At 41.8% G+C, this 23,326-nt stretch overlaps 1 protein-coding gene across 1 annotated transcript in view; it reads left to right on the forward strand.

Annotated features, from left to right (window-relative positions):
* WNK2 (WNK lysine deficient protein kinase 2) overlaps positions 1–23,326 on the forward strand; it is a 356,194-nt gene that overhangs the window by 226,006 nt on the left and 106,862 nt on the right. Inside the window, 1 exon segment of the mRNA XM_073592324.1 lies at positions 6,322–6,521. Coding sequence (XP_073448425.1) covers positions 6,322–6,521 — 200 coding nt within the window.

Consider the following 23,326-nt stretch of genomic DNA (forward strand, 5'->3'; position numbering starts at 1 on the left):
TTTGACGGTTGAGTGGAATTATAGTCCATAACGGATGATGATTTTAGTCATATGCTATGGTCCGTTCTATCGGAATGATGTAGAGGCATTGCATATGACTGACAGTGAGGAAGACCGTTTAGTAATCCAATATTGCTCGCTGAATGTACAGCAACCAGATCAGTGAGAGGCAATTACTGATTGCTTGTTTGACATTGTTGTACTTTGGGAATGTCCATTATCCTTTGCACTGTTCTGGTAACTAAGGCTGTGCCATCTTTATTTTAACAGTAATATAATATGTTGTCACATTATTTCTTTATCATGTTCAGGACTTTTGATTTGGTAACAAAAGCCTTTTGTTTTCTGGATTTATATCACAAGTTGCCATAGTTCTCTGAGAATCCTTTGTTACTAATCTCTAGCTGCATATGATTATGAATTGTTGCATTTGCCTGCAGCTAGGCTCTGTGACACTGGGCACTCCAGGGGGTTCTTGGTTGTGTGACAGCCCTAGTGTTACCTTGATAGCTGGGTTGCTCTCAAAAATACATATTTGCCCTCCCAGCCAATCCAGCGTTGTCTGTCTGGTGTAAGACACCAGTATGTCACAACATGGTCCCATACTGCCATTGTCTCTTCTGATGTCATCAGGAGGCTGGCTGTCTTTCTGGTTCCCAATGTTAAACAGAATGGGGGTGCGTACCCCAACGCACTTTAGCCAAATGTATAAAGCATAACCTTTTATAGGATTTCCCAATAAAATATGTATACAAAAAAGGAGGTGAAGCGTTAGATCAGTGACCACAGCATATTCTCCTACACCCCCCCAAAAAATAGATTCTGCACCTCCATTTAACGCACCCCTGTTCTGTTAAACATTGTGATTGCCAGTAAGGTATTCTTGTTTCTTATACAGGTACATCTCAAAAAATTAGAATTTAATCAAAAAGTTTATTTCAGTGATTCAATTCAAAAAGTGAAAAAATATTATTCTATAGATTCATTACACAGAGTGATATATTTCGAACATTTCTTTCTTTTAATTTTGATTATGGCTAGTGAAAACCCAAAATTCAGTATCTCAGAAAATTAGAACATTATATAAGACAAATAAAAAGAAGGATTTTTAATACAGAAATGTTGGCTTACTGCAAAGTATGTCCATGTACAGTATAGTATGCATCCAATACTTGGTTTGGGGCTCCTTTTGCATGAACTACTGTATCAATGAGGCATGGCATGGAGGCGATCAGCCTGTGGAACTGGTGAGGTGTTATGGAAGCCCAGGTTGCTCTGAAAGCGGCGTTCAGCTCGTCTGCATTGTTGGGTCTGTTGTCGCATTTTCCGCTTGACAATACCCCAGAGATTCTCTATGGGATTTAGGTCAGGCAAGTTTGCTGGCCAATCAAGCACAGTGATACCATGATCTTTAATCCAGGTTTTGGTACTTTTGGCAGTGTGGGCAGATGCCAAATCCTGCTGGAAAATGAAATCCGCATTTTCATAAAGCTGGTCAGCAGAGGAAAGCATGAAGTGCTCTAGAAATTCCTGCTAGAGGACTCCACTGACTATGGACTTGATAAAACACAGTGGACCAACCAGCAGATGACATGGCTCCTGAAATCATCACTGACAGTGGAAACTTTACACTGGACCTCATGCAACTTGGATTCTGAGCCTCTCTACTCTTCCTCCAAACTCTGGGACATTTACTTTCATCCAAAAAGAGGACTTTGGACCATTGAGCAAGAGTCCAGTCATTTTTCTCCTTAGCCCAGGTAAGATGCTTCTGATGTTCTCTGGTTCAGGAGTGGCTTGATACAAGGAATGGGAAAGTTGTAGCCCATGTCCTGGATAAGTCTGTGTATGGTGATTCTTGAAGCACTGACACCAGCTGTAGTCCACTCCTTGTGAATCTCCCCGAAATTCTTGAATGGCCATTGTTTCACAATCCTCTTAAGGCTGCGGTTATCCCTATTGCTTGTGCACCTTTTTCTACCACACTTTTTCCTTCCACTCAACTTTCAATTAATATGCTTGGATAGAGCACTCTGTGAACAGCCAGCTTCTTTAGCAATAATCTTTTGTAACTTCCCCTACTTGTGGAGGGTGTCAATGACTGTCTTCTGGACAACTGAGTCGTCAGTGTTCCCCATGATTGTGTAACCTACTGAACCAGACTGAGAGACCATTTAAAGGCTCAGGAACCCTTTTCCAGGTGTTTTGAGTTAATTAGCTGATTAGAGTGTGACACCATGAGTCTACAACAGGGATCCTCAAACTATGGCCTTCCAGCTGTTGCGGAACTACACATCCCATGAGGCATTGTAAAACTCTGACATTCACAGACATGGCTAGGCATGGTGGGAATTGTAGTTCTTGAACAACTGGAGGGCCATAGTTTGAAGACCCTTGGTCTACAACATTGAACTTTTTTACAATATTCAAATTTTCTGAGATACTGAATTTTTTGGGTTTTCACTAGCTGTAAGCCATAATTATCAAAATTAAAAGAAAAATGCTTGAAATATATCACACTGTGTGTAATTTATATAATATATGCATTTCACTTTTTGAATTGAATTACTGAAATAAATTAACTTTTTATCAATAATCAATTTTTTCGAGATGCACCTGTATATTAAGACATTGAGAATATTTTCTTTCTGGTTTTTACAGGTGGCCACCTGACGATGTGGACTTCAAGAGGTGGACAATATTCTTTCCTAGACAAAAAAGCTGACAATGTAATATCCCATTGTGTAACGTGGGGAGGAATAGGAAAATCATGTAAAATCATAGATGAGAGTGAAGGACCACTTTAACTTTTAACCCATAAATCACTAACCGAAAGCAAGTCAAATCATGGAAGTAAACTGAAAAGCTATTCAAATTACAACATTCTGTAATTGGATTGTAGTGATAGTTGATGACCACCATTATGATCACATAACGTTCTATGTAGACACATGCATTAACAAACACTAAAGCAATAATCTATGGTTCATAATCAGGAGCCATGCAGACCTCAGACAAATTGGCCACTTTTAAATGAGACTGTTCAAGTAGATGACATTGACAGTGATGTCTAGAATTGAAAAGAGAGCTTACTTTATTCCATTTTGCAGTTGTCTGAAAGATATTAATAACCTTGGTATCTTTTAGCCTCTGCAAATATAACAAATTCCAGTAACGTTTCACCCCCTTGTTTTCAGTGATGGAACCAATATATAAAATCCAGACCAAAAAATCTGGTGGTATTAAAAGCAACCAATCAGAACATAGCTGTAATTTTGTGCTGCTGGGAAATAGGAACACTATACCTTTTTCCCAGAATTGACTGTGGTGTTGCTTACAATAACCTGCCTTGGGACTAGATTTGGCACTCGTAAACTGTGCATTGGGACGTAATCCTAATTGCTCAATTTAGCAAGCATGGATTTTCATAAGAGAAAACCAAGTGAAGCCTTTCAAAACTACATTTTAGTTGGTAGTGTTCTAAGGAAGAAATGGCCATCAATCTATAAGGTTAACAATTTTTACTTAGAAAATATATTTTCTGTGTCCCTATTGCTGAACAATAATATCCTCAGGTCTTACTCATTTGTTTTTGAGGCAGGAAATGCTGATTATATGTTCTAATGTTGGCCATACAAGCATTGATTTTTTAAATGTAATCAACTGGTCAATCTGCTTAACTGATCTGATATTTAAAAAAATTATCTGATGCTACACAGATGTTAACTTTTACCTAAATGTATCTGATCACATTTAATGTCAAATATCTGTTGGAAAAAGTAACAAAAATCAAAGGAGACGGTTTCTAAATTGATTCATCCATATGTCTCAAAGGCTGGCTTAAAATTGACAGAATTTTTAAGCCCCTCAAGTCATAATGGCAATCTGAAAACAAAATGGTAGGGAAAAATTGACTAATAATTGCTAAATTCAATAAGGATATCAAAATGTCAGTTTCACTGAATCGTTGAATCGATGCGTGTATTGACAAACATAAGGAGATAGTCAGATGTTACATTAATCTCCATGATGAACAAAGCGGTTAGGCACATGAAATATGTGGGCTTTGATCAGTGGGTGTAGAGATGCAATGCCAAGCATTCTCTCTATACTTCTATCTGCTGTAGTGCTGAGCTGTGCTGCATGCGAATGACAACTCCATTCACTGTAGAGCTGAAACCGAGACTGTTAAACATACACTGACATGTGTGAAAGTGACAGATAAGCGCTGGGTTTATCTACCATGATGCTCATGCTCATAGCTACAATATGGCTAAGGTTTTTGTACATAATCACATTTAGGTGCCCTCCGGAGTTATCCAAAATGTGCTGAGGTTGTGGATTTGCCTATAAGTAGTATAACTGTGAACAATAACTGACACAAATTTATGGAAACTACAGAAACTCACAAAGCCATGTATAAAGGATGCTGCCTCTTTAATATTACATTACTAAAACCTATTCATGCTTAGGATTATACAGGTTAGAACAAATCTGGCAAAAAGAGGCCATGCATGCTCATCCTCGCGCTGAAAAGGTAAAAGGTGTTCCTTCTGATTTCAAATGCCTTAAGTGCAGAATTTTGTAAGGGGCTGTGTTGGTTCATGCTTGGTTTGTAGTAGTACTACAGCACTCATACAGTATGATTGATCATTGTGAATGTTGTAAATAAGGTCTCCCAAACCAGAGTTGGGTCAGCTTGCCAGACAGCTTACAAATGCAACCCCTTCCATTTATATGGTGCATTATACAGTATTGATTCTTACTTTAGTCAAGTTTAGACAGTGAATAGATTGGTTATGGATAATTTAGTTATTGCCTTTTGATTTGCCTCCAAAATTTGCCTTTGGAAAAAATTAAATAGGAGAGCCTTAATAGGGACATCCAATTTTAGGGTGGACTAACTCCCACCTTTAAAACCTGAGGTTGTAGGGCAGATATATTGTCCCCACTGCATATTTTTATAAATGAAAATTTGTGCAGGTTAAAGAAAATATGATTTGAATTGATTTTTAATTCTTTAAGGCATGCAGCAAAACAGTATGACATGACAGTTAATGCTTGATATCCCTTAGTAATGTATATCACATGAACAGAGAGTTAGGACATCAGTAAAGTAATAGCCAAGGTTCCATCACAGTAATATGCAGTGCCAATGTACTTTAGGCCGTAGCCCTCACAGCAAATATAGCCTGCATTGTGGTGGAAGGCATATAGGAGATAACTAACCTGAACATACCAAGAAGATGGCACAAACTAGCAGGCACAAAACCACTATGAGGTGGGGAGCAAAACATAGGATTCATATGATAAAGGGCACTTTGCCCCACACTCACAGTAGTTGTACCTAGTGGTCGAAGCATAACAGACAAGAAAATCCTGTTAAAATGCTCAAATTATTGGCAGATTATGGTTTTATGCTGTAATCAAAGTGTAATGAAAATGTTGTGCATTTTAAATTGCTGTATTAAAATACTGAGGCAACCAGTATGTACAGTAGTGTTGCCAACCATCAGTATTTTTACTGGCAGCCAGAATAAAATGGCTATTTTTCACCTGCCAGTAATTGCCAGTGACCAGAAAAGATTGCCAGTTAAAAATATAGATGTGACACTTGGCATGAGCAGTTCCAGTCTGGAGCTGGCCGAGACCATCCAAGTGCCTTCTACAGTGGGTTTAGGTGGCGCCAGCCGGGGGGGTGTCTGTCAGAGGTGGTGCCTGAGTGTGTTGCGTGAGGTCATGGTGCAAGAGAGCCGAGCGGAGTCTCTTATGTGGGTCTGTGGGACAGGAGCAAGGCAAGTCAGAAGCAGAAGGGGGACTATTTGTGCTTTATGGACTGGAGTGGAGTGAAGGGACCCCCTGGTGTGGAGAGACTGTCACTGAGACTCAGGAGGGGGGTGTCATGTCAGTGAGGTCTCATCATTATCTTCTGTGCTGCTGCAAACTGCGATTTAGTGTCCTGTCCCTGAGCTACTTACTATGTCAAAAATAAAATAAGAAATATGTTTTTAGCCGTAATATCTACCTTAAATCACATGCTAATTGCATATTGTACTTGTTTGTAGCCTTTATACTAAAATGTGCACTTAAGTGTATTTTGTAACTTTTGGATGTGCCAGTAAAAACTTCTGCCAGTACATTTTGAGTGGCGTGTCAGTAAATTTAAATCTGGTAGGTTGGCAACACTGATGTACAGTTTTTCATTTAATGCTGCTTTTTATTTGCTTAGGTCTTTCGTTTTTTCTTTTTCCTGTCTTAATACTGATTTTATTTGCTTTTGCCTTTCATTTTTTTTTTTCCTGTCTGAATTATTTTTGGCAGCTGACAGCACATTTGACAGTGGTCAAGGGTCTACGGTTTACTCCGATTCACAGAGCAGTCAACAAAGTGTCATTTACTCTTCCCTGCCAGATGCTCTACCTTCAGCCATCCAACGAGTATACAGCCCACCTATGATTGAGGGCCAGGTTCTTCCACAGAGTCCTCAGCATCAACTAGGGCAATACCAGCAGCCTGCAGCAGTAAGTGTGATCTGTTCATTCTTTGCTTTTAACCTCTGCTTTAGCATGTAAAATACAACAGTGTTAATAGTTGGTGGTCCTGCTACTATTCACAGCTTGGGGTGTGTAGGATATAGACCTCTCTGTCACTTTAATTACGTTATTAAGGGGTGTAGCTGAATTTAAACCTATTAAACTTCTTTTTTTACATGGCTCTTTATGTTAAGTGGAAGAAGCAATATTCTTCTTCCGATTGACTGTAGTATCAAATATGGCTTCTGTCAATCTCTTTTTTTTTTTGGACAGCGGTGAGGGGTTAGATGTAAGGTAAATGTTACTGTCTGTGTCCCCTTTAGGGAGAATCTCTCTTTCTCTCTCATTGGCCTGTATCACCAATATTCCTGAAAGTGAGGGTAAATTCAACATTTTCAGCTGCCATGATTCAGGATACCCTTCAAATCAGAAATGTGTGATTTTCTTTTTTCCTGTAGAAGGGAAATCTCCCCCAAAAAAGGGCAGTATTTTGAAATTTGCCCTACTTTGAAGTTTCAAGTTTTGTCTTTAGGTCTACCTCAACACGAATACATAGAAAAGGGGTTGCCTTGCATCTTGCAAACCAAACAAATACATGTCCGCTGAAATTTCCTGGTTTGCAAATGGATAGGTTTGAAGTGAATGAAAATTCAATTTAATGTTTTTGAGTAAAATGAGTGTGGTGTGTTTTTAATATCAATTCCCTTCCTTTGCTCTTATAACAGTGATCCACTATTGGTTTAGGTATCATGTTGGGAGCCAAATCTAGTCCCCTTCCTGGTTTCTCTACCTATGAATACAAATTTTCTGTAAAAAAAAGATTAAAAAAAATACAAAAGGGCACAAAGGCTTAGTGCATTACCAGGTATAACTTTTATTAAAGAAAAAAGAAATTAATGCATACTTACAAATTGCAAATAGAATGAGGTTGATAAGCAATGAAAACCATATCCAAATGGCACGATGTTCCTCATAAGGGAGTATCAGTACACCCTGGCATCACAAAGACTCAAAGACTTACCAGCTAACACGTTTCTAGGGAATAACCCTCTTCAGCAGAGCAAAGCCAGTTTGTGTCGCATCTCTTATAAGCACCTTTGGCCAAACCAAGGTGAGATAGACGTCTATTGGGCTCAATATATATGTGTGCTCACTTTACCCTACTGTATTTTGCTATATTGTATTATAATATAATATATTATATTATATAAGATGGAGAAGTTTAGGCTCCGAGAGTCACTTTTGGCTGCTGTTGCAGTGGTCCCTCCCTCATTGGAGGAGGTGCTGGGAGGGATGTTTGGCCAAACATGCTTTTAAAATAGATGCGACACATAGACTGTCTATGCTTTTATTAAGACGGTTCGTCCCTGGAAACGTGTTAGCTGGCAAGTCTTCCTGATACCAGGGTGCATTTATACTCCCCTTATGAGGGACATTCTGCCATTTGGATCTGGTTTTATTGCCTTGGGCTTTTATGAGTATACATTCATTGCCTTTTTTCTTTAACCACTTGCTTACTGGGCACTTAAACCCCCCTCCTGTCCAGACCAATTTTCAGCTTTCAGTGCTGATGCACTTTGACAATTTCGCAGTCACACAACACTGTACCCAAATGAAATTTTTATAATTTTTTTTTCCCACAAATAGAGCTTTCTTTTGGTGGTATTTGATCGCCTCTCCGGTTTTTATTTTTGTTAAAAAAATTTAAAAAGACCGAATTTAAAAAAAATGTTTTTAATATTTTTTAATATTTTATTATAAAAGTTTGCAAACAGGTAGTTTTTCTCCTTCGTTGATGTACACTGATGAGGCACACTGATGGGCATCGATGGGTGGCAGTGATGGGTGGCAATAATGGGCACTGATCGGCACTGGTTGGTTACACTGATAGGCAGCACTGCTAGGTGGCACTGATTGGCACCACTGGTGGGCATTAATAGGTGGCACTCATGGGCATTGATAGGTGGCACTGGTGGGCACTGGCAGGTGGCACTGGCGGGGTACTGGTGGCACAGATGAGGCAGAATTGCCTCTTCCTCTTCGGTACCAATGTCCCTTGCACAGAAGCCTGTGATCAGCTTTTTTTTCTCCTCACGCCGTCAGCGTAAGGAGAAGAAAAAAACGATTATAGAGCTTTTGTTTATATCACGTGATCAGCTGTCATTGGCTGACAGCTGATCACGTGGTAAGGGGCCGTGATCGGCCCCTTACTCGGATCTGTGATCACCTGAGTCTCAGTGACTCAGTGATCACAGCGCGCTCGGGGCGCATGCAAAGGGGAGGACGTCATATGATGGCCTCCCGGAAGTTCAGGTCTACGCTGTGGCCGTCATTCGGCTATAGCGCGGACTCCAAGAGTTTAAAGGATAGGTTCACCTTTGTAAAAAAAAAAAAATAAGTGCACATCTTTTTGCAGGTAAAGAAGTACTTTTTTTTTTTTTTAGATTTTTTTTTTTTTACCAGGACCCTGGAAAGCATTGCATTTATGATTAGCAGATCGAGGGTGCCTTGCAGGACTTCTGCAGACTGTTAGTGTAAGCTGTCTGCTCATACCTCATACATGCAGGCAGTTACACAGTGACAGGAAGAGACCGTGAACTACCTAGAGCGCTCAACAGCACTCTGGTAGTTCATTGAGAACTACAAGCTGACAGCTGCAAAGACTGTCGATAGTTGTAGTTCTCCTTTTAACAGAACTCAATGAATGAAGTGGCCGGGAGCGGGCAGAGCTCCGCTCGGCCAAGTTTTTTTTTTTTAAATGGTGACAAGGTCCAGGAGAAAATCCCCGGCTTGCTGTCACTAGAGGCAGAGGAGCAGGGAGCAGCTGCAGGAGTGGGAACATGTTACATGTTCCACCCTAAGAATGGAGGGAACATGTAACACGTTCCCAAAGGTGAACTTCTCCTTTAATTCTAGTTCTATCTGGTAATGCACTAGGCCTTTGCGCCCTTTTGTGTTTTTTTTTTTTTTTATTTGTTCAAAATTTCTTGAAGAGAGTAGCATTGGCTCTGTGTACCAGGATGGTTCTAGAAGTGATGCTCTGAATGATCCGGTCTACGCCTCACATATTCTTTAGCGCTAAGGTGTCATTGGGAGATTTTTACAAATTTTCTGTATTACAACAAGTGGTAATGTTGGAAAGGATTTTCAGTATACTTTGTGAATAGAAAAGACCTGCAAAGAATTCTAATAAGGTATCTTTGCATTAACCACTTTGGCCCTGGAAGGATTTACCCCCTTAATGACCAGGCCATTTTTTTACGATATGGCACTGCGTCACTTTAACGGACAATTGCGCGGCCGTGCAATGTTGTATCCAAACAAAATCGATGTCCTTTTTTTTTCCCCCATAAATAGAGCTTTCTTTTGGTAATATTTGTTCACCTCTGCGGTTTTTATTTTTGCGCTGTAAACAAAAAAAGACTGACCATTTTGAAAAAAAATATTTTTTACTTTCTGCTATAATACATATCCAAATATAATATATAAAAAAAAATTATTCATCAGTTTAGGCCAATATGTATTCTGCTACATATTCCTTGGTAAAAAAAAAATCACAATAGGCGTATATTGATTGGTTTGCGCAAAAGTTATAGTGTCTACAAAATGGGGGATAGATTTATGAACTTTATTTTTTTTTTATGTTTTTACTGGTAATGGCGGCAATCTGCAATTTTTAGCAGGATTGCGGCAGTCAAATCTGACCCCAAGTGACCCTTGACATTTTAAAACCCCAAGTGACCAGTGACCTTATTACAGGGATCAGTGCTAAAAAAAATGCATTGGTCATTGTATAAATGACACTAGCAGGGAAGGAGTTAACACTAGGGGCAGTCAAGGGGTTAACTGTGTTCCCTGGGTGAGTTCTAACTGTGTGGGGGGGCTGGGCTCACTGGAACAACACAGAGATTGCTGTTCCTGATCACTAGGAACAGCAGATCTCCATGTTGTCCCTTCAGAAGGTTGATCCGCCTTGTTTACATAGGCAGATCCCGGTTCTGCTTCTCCGTGCAGCGATCCCTGGTGGTCAGCGAACATTGAGTCTGCCGGACCCGCGCACACACTTCCTCCCCAGTATCTATTGCATGAAACGACGTACAAGTATGTCGTTTCGCGCAATAGAGCCGTCCTGCCGCAGTATATGTGCAGTGGGCAGTCTTAAAGTGGTGAACATATCCTTTAAAGCTATGTTCTCTTTTGGGTGGAATAGACATTTGGCAACAAAAAAAATTCCACACCTTAAGGGAATGCTTTATAAATTTACTCACAAGTATATGTTGCATGTGGAATTAATTAATTATAAAATCTAAGCTGTTATGTTTTATCCTTTTTATAATCCAATCTTCTGGTTTAACTTGATCTTTGTTTTTTGTTACAAATTTAGTAAAATATTATTGCACCCCTTGTTAGAGAGCTTTTTGGTTCACATGTTTCCCATTCAAGCACCAGAGACACATTAATCAAAGATTATTTTGCTAGCTCCTGCAGCAGTCAACAAAGATGTAGTATGTCTGTGATTGAAATAACCAATGCCGGCAGAATTTATAAGTCCCATTAAAAGTGCTGAAATATTCCATGTAAATACAAACACAATACTGAGGATTTAGTTGCCACAGCTATTCTATCTCACTTGATCACCAGTACCTAAAGCCTTCAGTCATCGTACCATCTTCTTCACAATCTTACTATCTTTAGAAAGGTTCTGCCATTGACCAAAACTTCCTTTCGGTGATGGCTCATTCCTGCCCTACCTACCGTCGACACAGCGATTCCATGGTTGCCACAAGATCTAAGACAACACTAATGAGTTCGATTTCTGCCGAGCGTCTACTGGAAAATAATGCTGCAAACCTGTTGGATACAAAACTAGATGTTTTGATGCCAAAGAAGATTACAGTACACAACTGTGATGCTTGTGTGGCTCAGATGCAGAGAAAAGAATATTCTCAGAGGTCTTGCTCTTTTGTACATCCCATTTCCATGTCAAACAAAGGATCTAGTATGTGTGATCTAGAAAAACATTCCATCTTGTTGCCACCACCTCCACAAGGATGCAGGAAAAGCTTAGATTTGTCTGGGTTACATGAGCTTTTGCAACTAATTATGAACCAGAAAACTCACTCATCTGCAAGGATGTCATTGTCTGGAAGTGATTTTCACGAAGCCATCAACTTTGAAGATCCAGATAACTATTTCAGACTATTAACCAGGGATAAAGATTGTGCCAATAGAAGATTGAAACCAAAGAAACCAAAATCCCCTACTGAACAATGTGGGAATAGGAATTTAACAGGCTGCCTAGTGGTAGGTCACATGACTGCATTTTTCATCTGTTTTGTCTTTGGGATGGATGGACAAATCCCTGACCTGCCTGTGTCTACATTTGCTCAATTTGTAGTGGCCCTTTGTTTTGTTTATGAAAATTGTTCCTTTCCCTGTGCTTCTCCAGCCCTTAATGTCAAGCTTAAAACTCTAATCTGAGAGCTCTGTGAAAATGGTCTGAAAGCGTGTTACTTGTTTAAGTGGAAAAGGCGTAGGAGAGAAAATTATTGTTCAGTAGCATCCTTTTGCTAGTGATGCTGAAACTGCATCTTATTACACATGCAGAGCTGCAGAAAATCCCTGCCTCTCTCATTTCCTGTCTGCATGAAGCAATAACCTAACCAGATTGATTGAGAGCAGTAATTAAATAAGTTGCACGTTCTGCAAAAACAGACAACCAATAAATTAGACATTGTAACGTGGTCTTTTCAACCAATTCCATTCTCCCAGACCTCTGTGCAGCCAATACTTTCTTCCTGTAATTGAAGCCTTGTAGCAATTCCTTGTCCCTTTTGGTAGAAGTAAGGGGAAGGTATCTTAATGCATAAAAAAAAATCACTGAAGGTAACTTTATTGCTCATTTCAAGTGGATTAATTGGCTCATTTTAGTAAGCAGATCTTTTTAATCACAGTTGGCCATGTGCAGTCATCACCCGTCTCCAGATATCTGCCCAAAAAGATATTCAATTATTTAAATCATATTCTGCTGAATATTTGGTATCCATCAAATGGGTTTACCCTGTCTGCTGAAGCATGTTTCTGTCCTGCAATCTATTTTTAAGCTGTTGATACAAAATGCTTTCCAAGAGGCGGAAATTAACCTCGGCTCCTGACGTTTCTCAAGCTGAAGGTTTGTGTGCCAAGACATCCAGCCTTCCCAGTCTGCCAGGTTGATAGAATGTGTAAAGAGCCAAAGACTGACGAAAGTTGAATTACACAGTTGTCTGGTATAAAGGACATGTTACTGTGACCGAGCCTTCACACACTGCAGTTATCGGGGAACTTGGATTACATATAAGCTGAATATAGGACATAATGTAGTATATTCCAATGAGTAATGTAACAGGTATAAAGTAACCCATGGCAGCCTATAAAATTGGCTTTTTTAGTGCAGCAGTATGAGAACAGAACTCACTGAAAGCACCAGTACATTGTGAGTAATGGGCATTATTGCTGCAGAGACCTGCTTAAGTCTTTCCCTGACTTGGCAGTTGTTTAAAAGTAACACTCCTGCCTTGACAGGCCTAGGTGCCAAAAGTTATGTGGAGAACTGTCATATAGTTTGTATTTGTGGGACTACACAAGATTAACTGTAAGGTATTTATTTCTTAAGGACTTGTTCTTTCAGTAAAAATACCCACAGTTATAAGATAATGGATGCTTGACAATAAGCTACCTGCATACACTTTCACTAATTGAAGAAAATGACAATCAGCCAGGTTTAATAACAAAACACAACACTTTCCAGGTGGTACCAGAACATGTATTTGTTCCACTTACGCCACACCTAGGTTAATTAGAAATATTTGGCCAAGTCAAACATTCGACACACTAAGGGACATGCCTGGAGATAATGTTGCCTGATAATGGTTGGTTTGTTGCTTTATGCTCTACCCACCCCAGGGTCTGCAAACACCTTCAAGCCCTCCAAAAATAATTTATACTGTATGACGTGCATTCACTAGACATTCTCCATAGTGAACAGTCTGAAGCAGTTTATTTTTTCCTCTTGTCAGAAATCAAAGTTAGTCCCTTGAGTTTTCTGGATTTGTAGGTGGTTGTCTGGTTACCTGGCTCTGGTCAACTGCTATTGTTTTGTGTTTATACACCAAATGTTTTACAATTGCATTGTAATTGTTCTGGTAGTACCGCTATTGGTGTTTGTACCTTCAGTCTGTCTTTTCTAAACTGCTAGCAGTTGATATCTGATATGTTCCTCTCCCTGTGGTTTGATTCTGGAATGTTTTATAGGAAAATGAGTGCATGATTGCCATAAACACATAGAACACGTTTGTGTGGGCTAATGTATGGGCTCATAATTTATGAGCCAGTGTAAGCTGGGCTTTTTACTATAGATTGTTAGATGGTATGGTCATGCATTACTCCTTTCTGGCTCGCAGGCATTAACTATAGCAAATGGCACAAGGCAGAAAACATGAGGCCAATCCCATCTGAAAGGAATACCTCTATTTCTGTGTCAGGACACAATTTGGAGTCACCACATAATGCCCATGTACAGCCTTTGTTGAACAGTAATAAAGCACAATGCCTTCAAATTGTAGCAACTCCTTGCTTCATAGAAAAAAACTGACCATTCATGGCAGATATCCCTCAAAGCACTTACAAGTTCTCTTAGTTATAGTACATGTGCAGTTACCACTACAAAATTGTATGAATAAATCGCTTTAAGGCCGGTTCACACAGACATTTAGCTTTTAAGCTGTTTTTAATGCTGTTGAAACACTCTTCAGTTCAGTTCTAGATTGGGAGCACTAAATCTAGATCTTGGGGGGGAATGGTTTCCACTCCTCCTTTTACATAAAACATAAATGAACAATCCTAAAGGGAGAGTGGGACCGCCTCATAATTGCTGTGGGCCATGTAGCCCATATGCAGAAACTTTTTATTAATCAGAGTGCAGCTGTTTTTATTCCCCAGATATTGACATATTGATTTGGATGGACTGACTGTTTAAACTCTACATTGTACAATAGTTTGGCATATAGAAACATCCTGGCTTTTCAAGTCGTGGTACAAAGTTTTAAACCTTTTTGTTTCCTTTTCTGATTTCCAAAATCTGTTATCCTTTGCTTCAGCCTTCTGTGTGCACCAAGTGTCTAGGAAATCTTTCAAACTAACCAGTAATTAATTTTTCTCAGTTGTCCCCAGGCAACACCCATTTAAGAGTAAGCATTAACTTCCCCTGGATAAGAGTTTTCACAAGACTATAACCATTTTCCTGTGATCGGTATTTATTAGTACTATCCAATATAGGAGCAACATCCATTTTGTTTTTAAGAGCTCCACACGATGGTTCGTAGTTCTGCTCATGAGTATGTGTGGAGGATACCTGGGGAGCAGGTAAGTCTTGTCCACCAATCTCCTGCCTTCCCCAGTATTGATTGTATTAATTCCTCCCATACATTTCTAAAGGTATGACTTAAAACCTGATACTGTTTTAAATGAATCACTTATGGTGTTTGCTGGGTGTGTGCACCATTCAGGTCAGCCAGTGCCCTATAGTTTGAGGAGAAGAGCACTGGTACAGGCATTGGCTGTTGCAAGCAGCATGGGCACAAGGTGACCAGACTTTCTGATCTGCATTGCCAGGTTGCTACAGGAAATTAACTTGCTGCTCTTTTTTTTTCTTAACTGAAGGGATTATTTTCTAATTGTTTACACTTATTTTTACTTCTGCCAACTTAAAATGGGACAAAGTCAAGCATGTAAAAGGGGATGTGATTACTATTACCCAATGGATTTTGAAGCACAGTGTGTCCAGACTGCTCCAAAGCATTTAAAATGCAGTCAAAATTTTACGAGCATTTGATAATGCTGATGGACAAGGCTTTTTTTCAGCTGGAACTTGGTGGAACTCAGTTCCACCACCTCTGACTCAGGCCCTCTGCTCTCTGCTCACCACCATCACTTGTAAACACAGAAGTCTGGCTTCTGTGTTTACAAATGACAGCTTGTCTCCCAGAGGCTCCCACAGATCTGATCTCCTGAGCAGCTCCCACTGAGTGCAGGATGGGGAAAAGGGAGATGCAGGTGTTCAGGGTGAAGTGTGGATGCCGACACTGCCACTGGATGAACTACAGTGTGAGGGAGCACAGCATCAAAAGTAGGACATGTGGAAGATGGTGGAGCTTTTAAGGAGGGGGGATTGCATGCAGAGGTTTAGAGCTGAAGAGGTGTGAAAGTGAGATGTGGAGGAGGGATGCAGGGGTAAGCAGTTGTGGAAGAAGGCTGAATGCTGAATTCTGTGTAGCTCACCCCTGAACTTTGCACTGTGTAGGTAGTGTACCACCAAACTCTGCACGTAGTGCAACTCTGCACTCTGTGTGTAACCCCCCCCCCCCCCCCCCGAACTCTGCCCTCTGTACATAATGCACTCCTGGTATTTAATGCTCTTTAAGACCCGCCCATTGTGAAATTTTACCACACTCGCTATTTGATGGAGGGGGTGTGTGGGGGAGAAGGGGATTTCGGGGATCGTGGTTGAGTTCCTGCTCCTATTTGTTAGAAAAAAAAAAACAAACAAAGCTGTATAAATATCTACTTCAGTTTCAAAAAGTCAAGATCCTCTCCCTAATACTGAAGTCCCAACACATTCAAAACTCCATATGTCAGGTACCCGCAGAGTCTAAAATGATAAGAGGGGCCTCTTATAACGCTCCTGTCCCAGCACCGCTTGATATGATGGGTGACACAAAGGCAAAAGCTTGTTGTGTGTTACAGGGTCCACTGCAGCATTAGTTGAGAACAGAAACGCAGCATTAGTTGAGAACAGAAACACAGCATCCATGGAACCGATGAGCAGCAGGTTAGAAAACAGGTCAGTGCTGGCAACAAACATTTCCTGTGACAGGATAAGCCAGAATAATGGTGGCCATATAAAAATCAAATCTCCCCACAGAGCTGGCTGCATTTTGATTGGTGTGTGGCCACATCTGTTCAATAAAAGTTGATAATTCGATCAACTTCTATTGAATGAACAAGCTGGAAAACAAGTTTGATCAACAAAAAAAAAAAATCTATGGGAAACTTAACCAGTTCATCTCTAGAGCAATTTTCCCATTTTTGTCTACATGTAAAAATCAGCATTTTTGCTAAGTACATACCCATACCTTTTTCTTCAGAGCTCTGAGCCATGGCCTTGACAGTGGAGTGACATTATCGCGGCTCGGGCATTCAAGCGGCCGCACCCTGTGAACTCGGAAGGAAGACCGGGTGAGGAAGCCTCTGCAGCAGTGACGGCACACCACTGGATGGTTTCATTTAATCACTTCAGCTCCGGAAGGTCCCCCCCCCTTTCCTGACCAGGCCATTTTTTGCGATATTGCACTGCGTTGCTTTAAAGCTTGGTGATTTATTTAGCTACAGGTAAGCCTATAATAAGGCTTACCTGTAGGCAAAGTGAATATCTCCTAAACCTCCAAGGTTTAGGAGATATTGACCCTGCATGTAGCCACTGACCTCAGCAGCGCATGCTCTCTGCATGTCTGGCGTATCCTGCCGGAATGAAGAGCTCCCGTGCACATGCGCAGGAGTGACGTCATTGCGGCTCCAGCCACTCTCAGCACCAGAGCCAGCGATCCCCGAAGAAACAAGGGGAACATGTCAGCTCCCTCAGCAGTGACTGCGCATGCTGCGGGAGCTTCGTTGTAAGTTAAGTATTTCATAATGTGCTAGTATTTTTTTTTTTTGCGGTTTACTGCTTTAACTGACAATTGCGTGGTCGTGCGACGCTGTACCCAAACCATTATTTTTTACTTTCTGCTATAACCCACATCCAATAAAAAATGTACAAAAATCTAATTTCTTTATCAGTTTAGGCCAATATGTATTCTGCTACATATTTTTGGTAAAAAATTCCAATTTTAAGTGTATATTGATTGGTTTGCGCAAAAGTTATAGCGTTAACATACTGTGGGATTTTTTTTGTACTTTTCTTGATCATACATCACAGGACACGGTATTCATTACATAGTGGGTTAGATGGGCATCATCTGTGATTGGACACTGGTTAACCCCAATTAAGGAGAATTCCTCCCCTATATAACCCCTCCCATACGGGGAGGACCTCAGTTTTTTCACCAGTGTCTAAGGTGGTTGGTCACGTAAAACATGTGCTGTGAAGAAAGCTCCAGTTTGGTCCCTGCGGGGGCTTAAAGGGCTATGCTAACCGGATCCATATCTCGGGTCGATATTTTGACTCCCAAGATGGTATGGTACCCGGGCCTCGTCATCCGAAGAAGCGAGGTTTTGCCTGAAAGTCTCTTTGGAGGACTGGGCTCTGAGAAAACCAGGCTTGGTGTACTATTAAAACAGTGGCACGAAAGTTTCTGGCAGAGTCTTTTACAGGTCCAGGTGAAGAGGTTTCTCTGAGTAGGAACCCAAAAAACCCTGAAGGTTGGCACAACGCTACCCACCGTGATGGGTGAAGGCTGGAAACTGTCTATTCTCAGCAGTTCCTGCGGTAGGGACAGGTAAGAGAAGTTAATCCTATATATATATATTTATATTACAAGTGGATTTTCTTCAATGAGTAGTTCATGTCTTACCTGATTTCCACCACTAGAGGGAGTAAAGAGCATAGTGGTCAGATCCAGGCTAACATAAGACACCTACTCGGCATCAGGTTGTGCAGTATTAAGCATATATGTATTTTGTGAGACTTTTAGCACAACAGTGATTGCATATGTACTAGTACCTCTGCTTTGTAGCTTGGGACTATGTCTCCTCGTAAGAGGGTCTCGGGGGGAGGTAACAAAGGCACAAGAAAGTCAGCGCCTGTGTCTAGGGGTCCTAAAGATGCCTGCAGATTACCATCCCCCCTGCAAGACTGGAGCCAGCCTCACAGGATGAGTCAGTGCCCCTATCAGGTTTTGCAGCCTCTCCTAATGTTACAGCCCCAGCGTATGTCACAGAGGATTCCCTTAGGGCTACATTGGATGGTTTTGAGGGAAGAATTATGAATTTTATTTCAGCTTCCTTAAAATATAGCAGAAAAAGGAGTAGATCCCCTCCCTCTGCTGCACTTTCTCTTTCAGATGATTCTTCTGACAATGAGGAGAGATCTCTACCAGAGATAGGGATCAAGAGCAGTCTGAGGATTCAGAGGAAGAGGAGAGAGCTTCTTCCTCTCAGGCACTCAAGAAACAGGTCCAGTATTATACTGAACTAGTGCGTTCCACATTTAAAATGCCCTCTGCTGAGGCCGCTATGTCTTCTGTTTCTTCCCTGGGGGTCAGAAGGATCCCACAGACTGCGTTTTCCTTTCCAATTCATCCTTTAATGGATAAATTATTGTATGAGGACTGGGGACATCCCGATAAACTGTATACTCCTCCTAAAAGGTTTTCTATGCTTTATCCTCTGGAGGAAAGGTTCACCAAGAAGTGGGAGGTCCCATCCGTGGATGCGGCTGTCTCTTGTGTGAATAAAAACCTGACCTGTCCCTTGGACAATGCTCAAGTGTTTAAAGATCCAACTGATAAAAAGCTGGAAACTTTATTAAAAGCCTCCTTCTCCATGGCTGGCGCTGTAGTCCAACCTACAGTCGCAACTGTGGGTTTGTGTCAATTCCTAAAGGAACAGGTTAAGCAGATGCTTGGCCTCCTTCCCAGTGAGGAAGTGGAGAACTATGCAGACCTTCCACAGGTGCTGTGTTTTATGATTGATGCCATTCTGGATTCTGCCCAGCAAGCATCTTGTTTGTCTCTCCTATTGGTACACATGCGCAGGTCCCTTTGGCTTAAAAGTTGGGCAGCAGAGCTTTCATGCAAAAGATATTTAGCTGGCTTCCCATTCAAAGGGGAATGCCTATTTGGGGATGACCTAGATAATTTTATCCAAAAAATTACAGGTGGTAAATCTACACTCCTACCAGTTAAGAGGAGTAAACGTCCACCATTCAAACGGTCTCTTTCCCCTTCCCCTGGAACATCAGGCTCTAAGCAGTGGCGACGGCCTTCACAATCAACTTTCAGAGGAAAGGCCCAGGGTCACACCCAAGGGCAGAAAAAGGCTTGGGGACGAAAGCCTGCTAAGCAGAGCCCCAAAACATCCCTGTGAAGGGGCGCCCCCACTCGGCCGAGTGGGGGGAAGGCTCCTACAGTTTTCAGGAGCCTGGCGGGAGGAGGTTCAAGACAAGTGGGTGGTCTCTTCAGTATCTCTAGGTTACAAAATAGAGTTCCTAGAGCTTCCATCAGCTCGTTTCCTAAGGTCAAGAGTTCCCAAAGATCCAGTAAAGCGAGAACCGCTACTACTGGCCTTAGATCGTTTACTATCCCAGGGAGTGATAGTAGAAATGAACCCAAAAGATCAGGGTTCTACTCGAATCTCTTCACCGTTCCAAAGCCAAATGATGTCAGACCCATCCTAGATCTAAAGGATCTGAATCCGTTTCTACACATTCGATCCTTCCGAATGCAGTCAATTCGTTCGGTGGTCTCCACCCTGCAGGGGGGAGAATTTATGGCATCCATAGATATCAAGGATGCATATCTTAATGTGCCGATTTTTCCCACTCACCAAAGATATCTAAGGTTCGCGGTAGACCAGCGCCATTTCCGGTTTGTGGCCCTTCCTTTCGGTCTCGCTACAGCTCCTCGAATTTTTACAAGAATTCTAGACCCTCTCTTAACAAATCTAAGAGCTCAGGGCATAACTGTGGTAGCTTATCTAGACGATTTGCTACTCATAGAGCAATCGGTGGCACACCTGAACCGCGCTGTCTTCAAGACAGTAAGACATTTGGAAAGACTAGGCTGGATAATCAACCTAGAAAAGTCTTCTTTGCAACCTTCAACAAGGTTGGAGTATCTAGGCATGATCATAGACACCGCTCAAGGCAGGGTGTTTCTACCAGAGCCAAAGGTCAAGGCCGTAAGAGCTCTAGTCCGCTTAGTATTAAGCAAAAAGAGTCTATCCATTCGGCTATGTATGAGACTGTTAGGAAAGATGGTTGCCACTTTTGAGGCTGTTCCATTTGCCCAGTTTCACTCAAGGCCCCTGCAGAGAAGCATTCTCGCAGCTTGGAACAAAAAGACTCATGCCTTGGATCCTCCGATGTGCCTATCCCCAAAGATACGCAAAAGCCTCAATTGGTGGTTACGAACCAAAAATCTTTTAAAAGGCAAAGCCTTTCTTCCACTACAATGGAAGATTGTAACCATAGATGCCAGTCTGACAGGCTGGGGAGCAGTTCTGGAAGAAACATGCACGCAGGGAAGATGGTCTGCAACTGAGAGATGCTTGCCCATCAATATTCTAGAAATTCGGGCAATTTACTTGGCCCTCATGGTCTGGTCTTACAGGCTACAGGGTCATCCTATTCGGATACAATCCGACAATGTCACGGCTGTGGCTTATATCAATCACCAAGGAGGCACCAGAAGTCTGGATGCCCAAAGGGAGGTGAATCGCATTCTTGCATGTGCAGAAAGCCATGTTCCCTGCCTGCCTGCGGTATTCATCCCAGGAGTGGAAAATTGGCAAGCGGATTTCTTAAGCCTCTGGCAATTATGCCCAGGAGAATGGTCCCTACACCCCGACATATTCCAAACCATATGTCAAAGGTGGGGAACACCAGATGTGGATCTATTCGCGTTCAGATTCAACAGGAAGCTGGACAAATTTGTGTCCAGAACAAGGGATGTACTTGCTCAGGGGTCAGATGCTCTGACAATCACATGGGATCAGTACAATCTAATGTATGCCTTCCCTCCGATCCCACTTCTTCCGCGGTTCCTGGGAAGAGTCAAAAGGGAAGCAAAGTTGGTCCTTTTGGTAGCCCTGGCTTGGCCCAGACGACCTTGGTATGCAGAGATCGTAAAGATGGCAGTGGGCAGGCCTTGGGTCCTCCCATTCCAGCCAGATCTGCTCACACAGGGTCCGAAGTCTAAATTTGATGGCTTGGCTGCTGAGACCCACATTTTAAGACCGTGGTCTCTCGGAGTCAGTCCTTTCCACTCTGGTCAATGACAGAAAGCCGGCCTCCAGGCTTATTTACTACAAAATCTGGAAGGCATATGTTTCCTGGTGTGAACCCAGGGGATGGCATCCTAGAAGGTATATGATTAGCAGGATCTTGACCTTTCTTCAGTCAGGCCTAGAAATGAGATTGGCTTTGAGCACTATCAAAGTCCAAATTTCGGCTTTGTCTGTATTTTTTCAGAAGCCAATTGCTTCACATTCCCTTGTCTGGGCCTTTATTCAGGGGGCACTGCGGTTGAATCCGCCAGTCAAACCTCAAGTATGCCCATGGGATTTGAATTTGGTGTTGTCGGCTTTACAGGGACAACCCTTTGAGCCACTGCACCTGGCTCCTTTAGCGCTTTTGACTAAAAAAATTTGTCTTCTTGATAGCCATATCCTCTGCTAGGAGAGTATCAGAATTGGCAGCTTTTTCTTGTAAAGAGCCATATTTAATTATTCACAAGGACAGGATTGTTATGCGTCCTAATCGTTCCTTCTTACCTAAGGTGGTTTCAGGATTCCATTTGAATCAAGATGTAATCCTACCATCCTTTTTTCCAGATCTGCAGTCCGCGGAGGAAGAATCTTTCTACACTCTTGATGTGGTTAGAGCAGTCAGTATCTATCTGCAGGCAACCGCTCAGATACGGAAAACTGATTGTTTATTCTGCCGGATTGCCATAAGAAAGGCCAAGCAGTGTCGAAATCCACTCTTTCTAGATGGATTAGACAGGTTATTTTTCAGGCTTATGATATAAAGAGGAAGACTCCTCCTTTTCATGTGAAAGCGCACTCAACTAGGGCTGTTAGTGCTTCTTGGGCAGTGCATCACCAGGCTTCCATGGCTCAGATCTGTAAGGCTGCAACTTGGTCTTCAGTCCATACATTCACCAGATTCTATCAGGTGGATGTAAGAGGGCAAGAGGATAGCGCCTTCGGGCGCAGTGTACTGCAGGCTGCAGTTTAGTTCCTCTGGTCCGTTTGCGGTCTATATTTTCTGATCTGTGTCTCCCTCCCCTCAAATGAGCATTGCTTTGGGACATCCCACTATGTAATGAATACTCTGTGTCCCGTGATGTATGATCAAGAAAATAGGATTTTTAAATACAGCTTACCTGTAAAATCCTTTTCTTGAGAGTACATCACGGGACACAGAACTCCCGCCCTTCTATGGGTTTTACGTGGTTACCTATTGCTTTGCTACAAAACTGAGGTCCTCCCCGTATGGGAGGGGTTATATAGGGGAGGAATTCTCCTTAATTGGGGTTAACCAGTGTCCAATCACCGATGGTGCCTATCTAACCCACTATGTAATGAATACTCTGTGTCCTGTGATGTACTCTCAAGAAAAGGATTTTACAGGTAAGCTGTATTTAAAAATCCTATTTTTTAAAATTTCTACTAGTAATGGTGGCGATTAGTGATTTTTAGCAGGATTGCAGCAGACAAATCTGACACTAAGTGGCACTTTTTTGGGGACCAGTGACATCAATACAGTGATCAGTGCTAAGAAAAAAAAATTGCACTGTTACTGTATAAATGACACTGACAGGGAAGGGGTTAACATCAGGGGCGATCAAAGGGTTAAGTGTGCACCTGGTGATTTCTAACTGTGTGGGGGATGGACTGACTGGAGGAAGAGAGACCTCTGTGTTCTTGATTAACAGGAATACAAGATCTTGAACAGCAGTCTGCCTTGTTTACAACGCCATTCCGTGTCTCCTCTGAACATTCGCAGGTGGCCGGCGGCCATCGCGGCTGGCGTG

Source organism: Aquarana catesbeiana, linkage group LG07, assembly GCF_042186555.1.
Source record: "Aquarana catesbeiana isolate 2022-GZ linkage group LG07, ASM4218655v1, whole genome shotgun sequence".
Taxonomy (NCBI): Eukaryota; Metazoa; Chordata; class Amphibia; order Anura; family Ranidae; genus Aquarana; species Aquarana catesbeiana.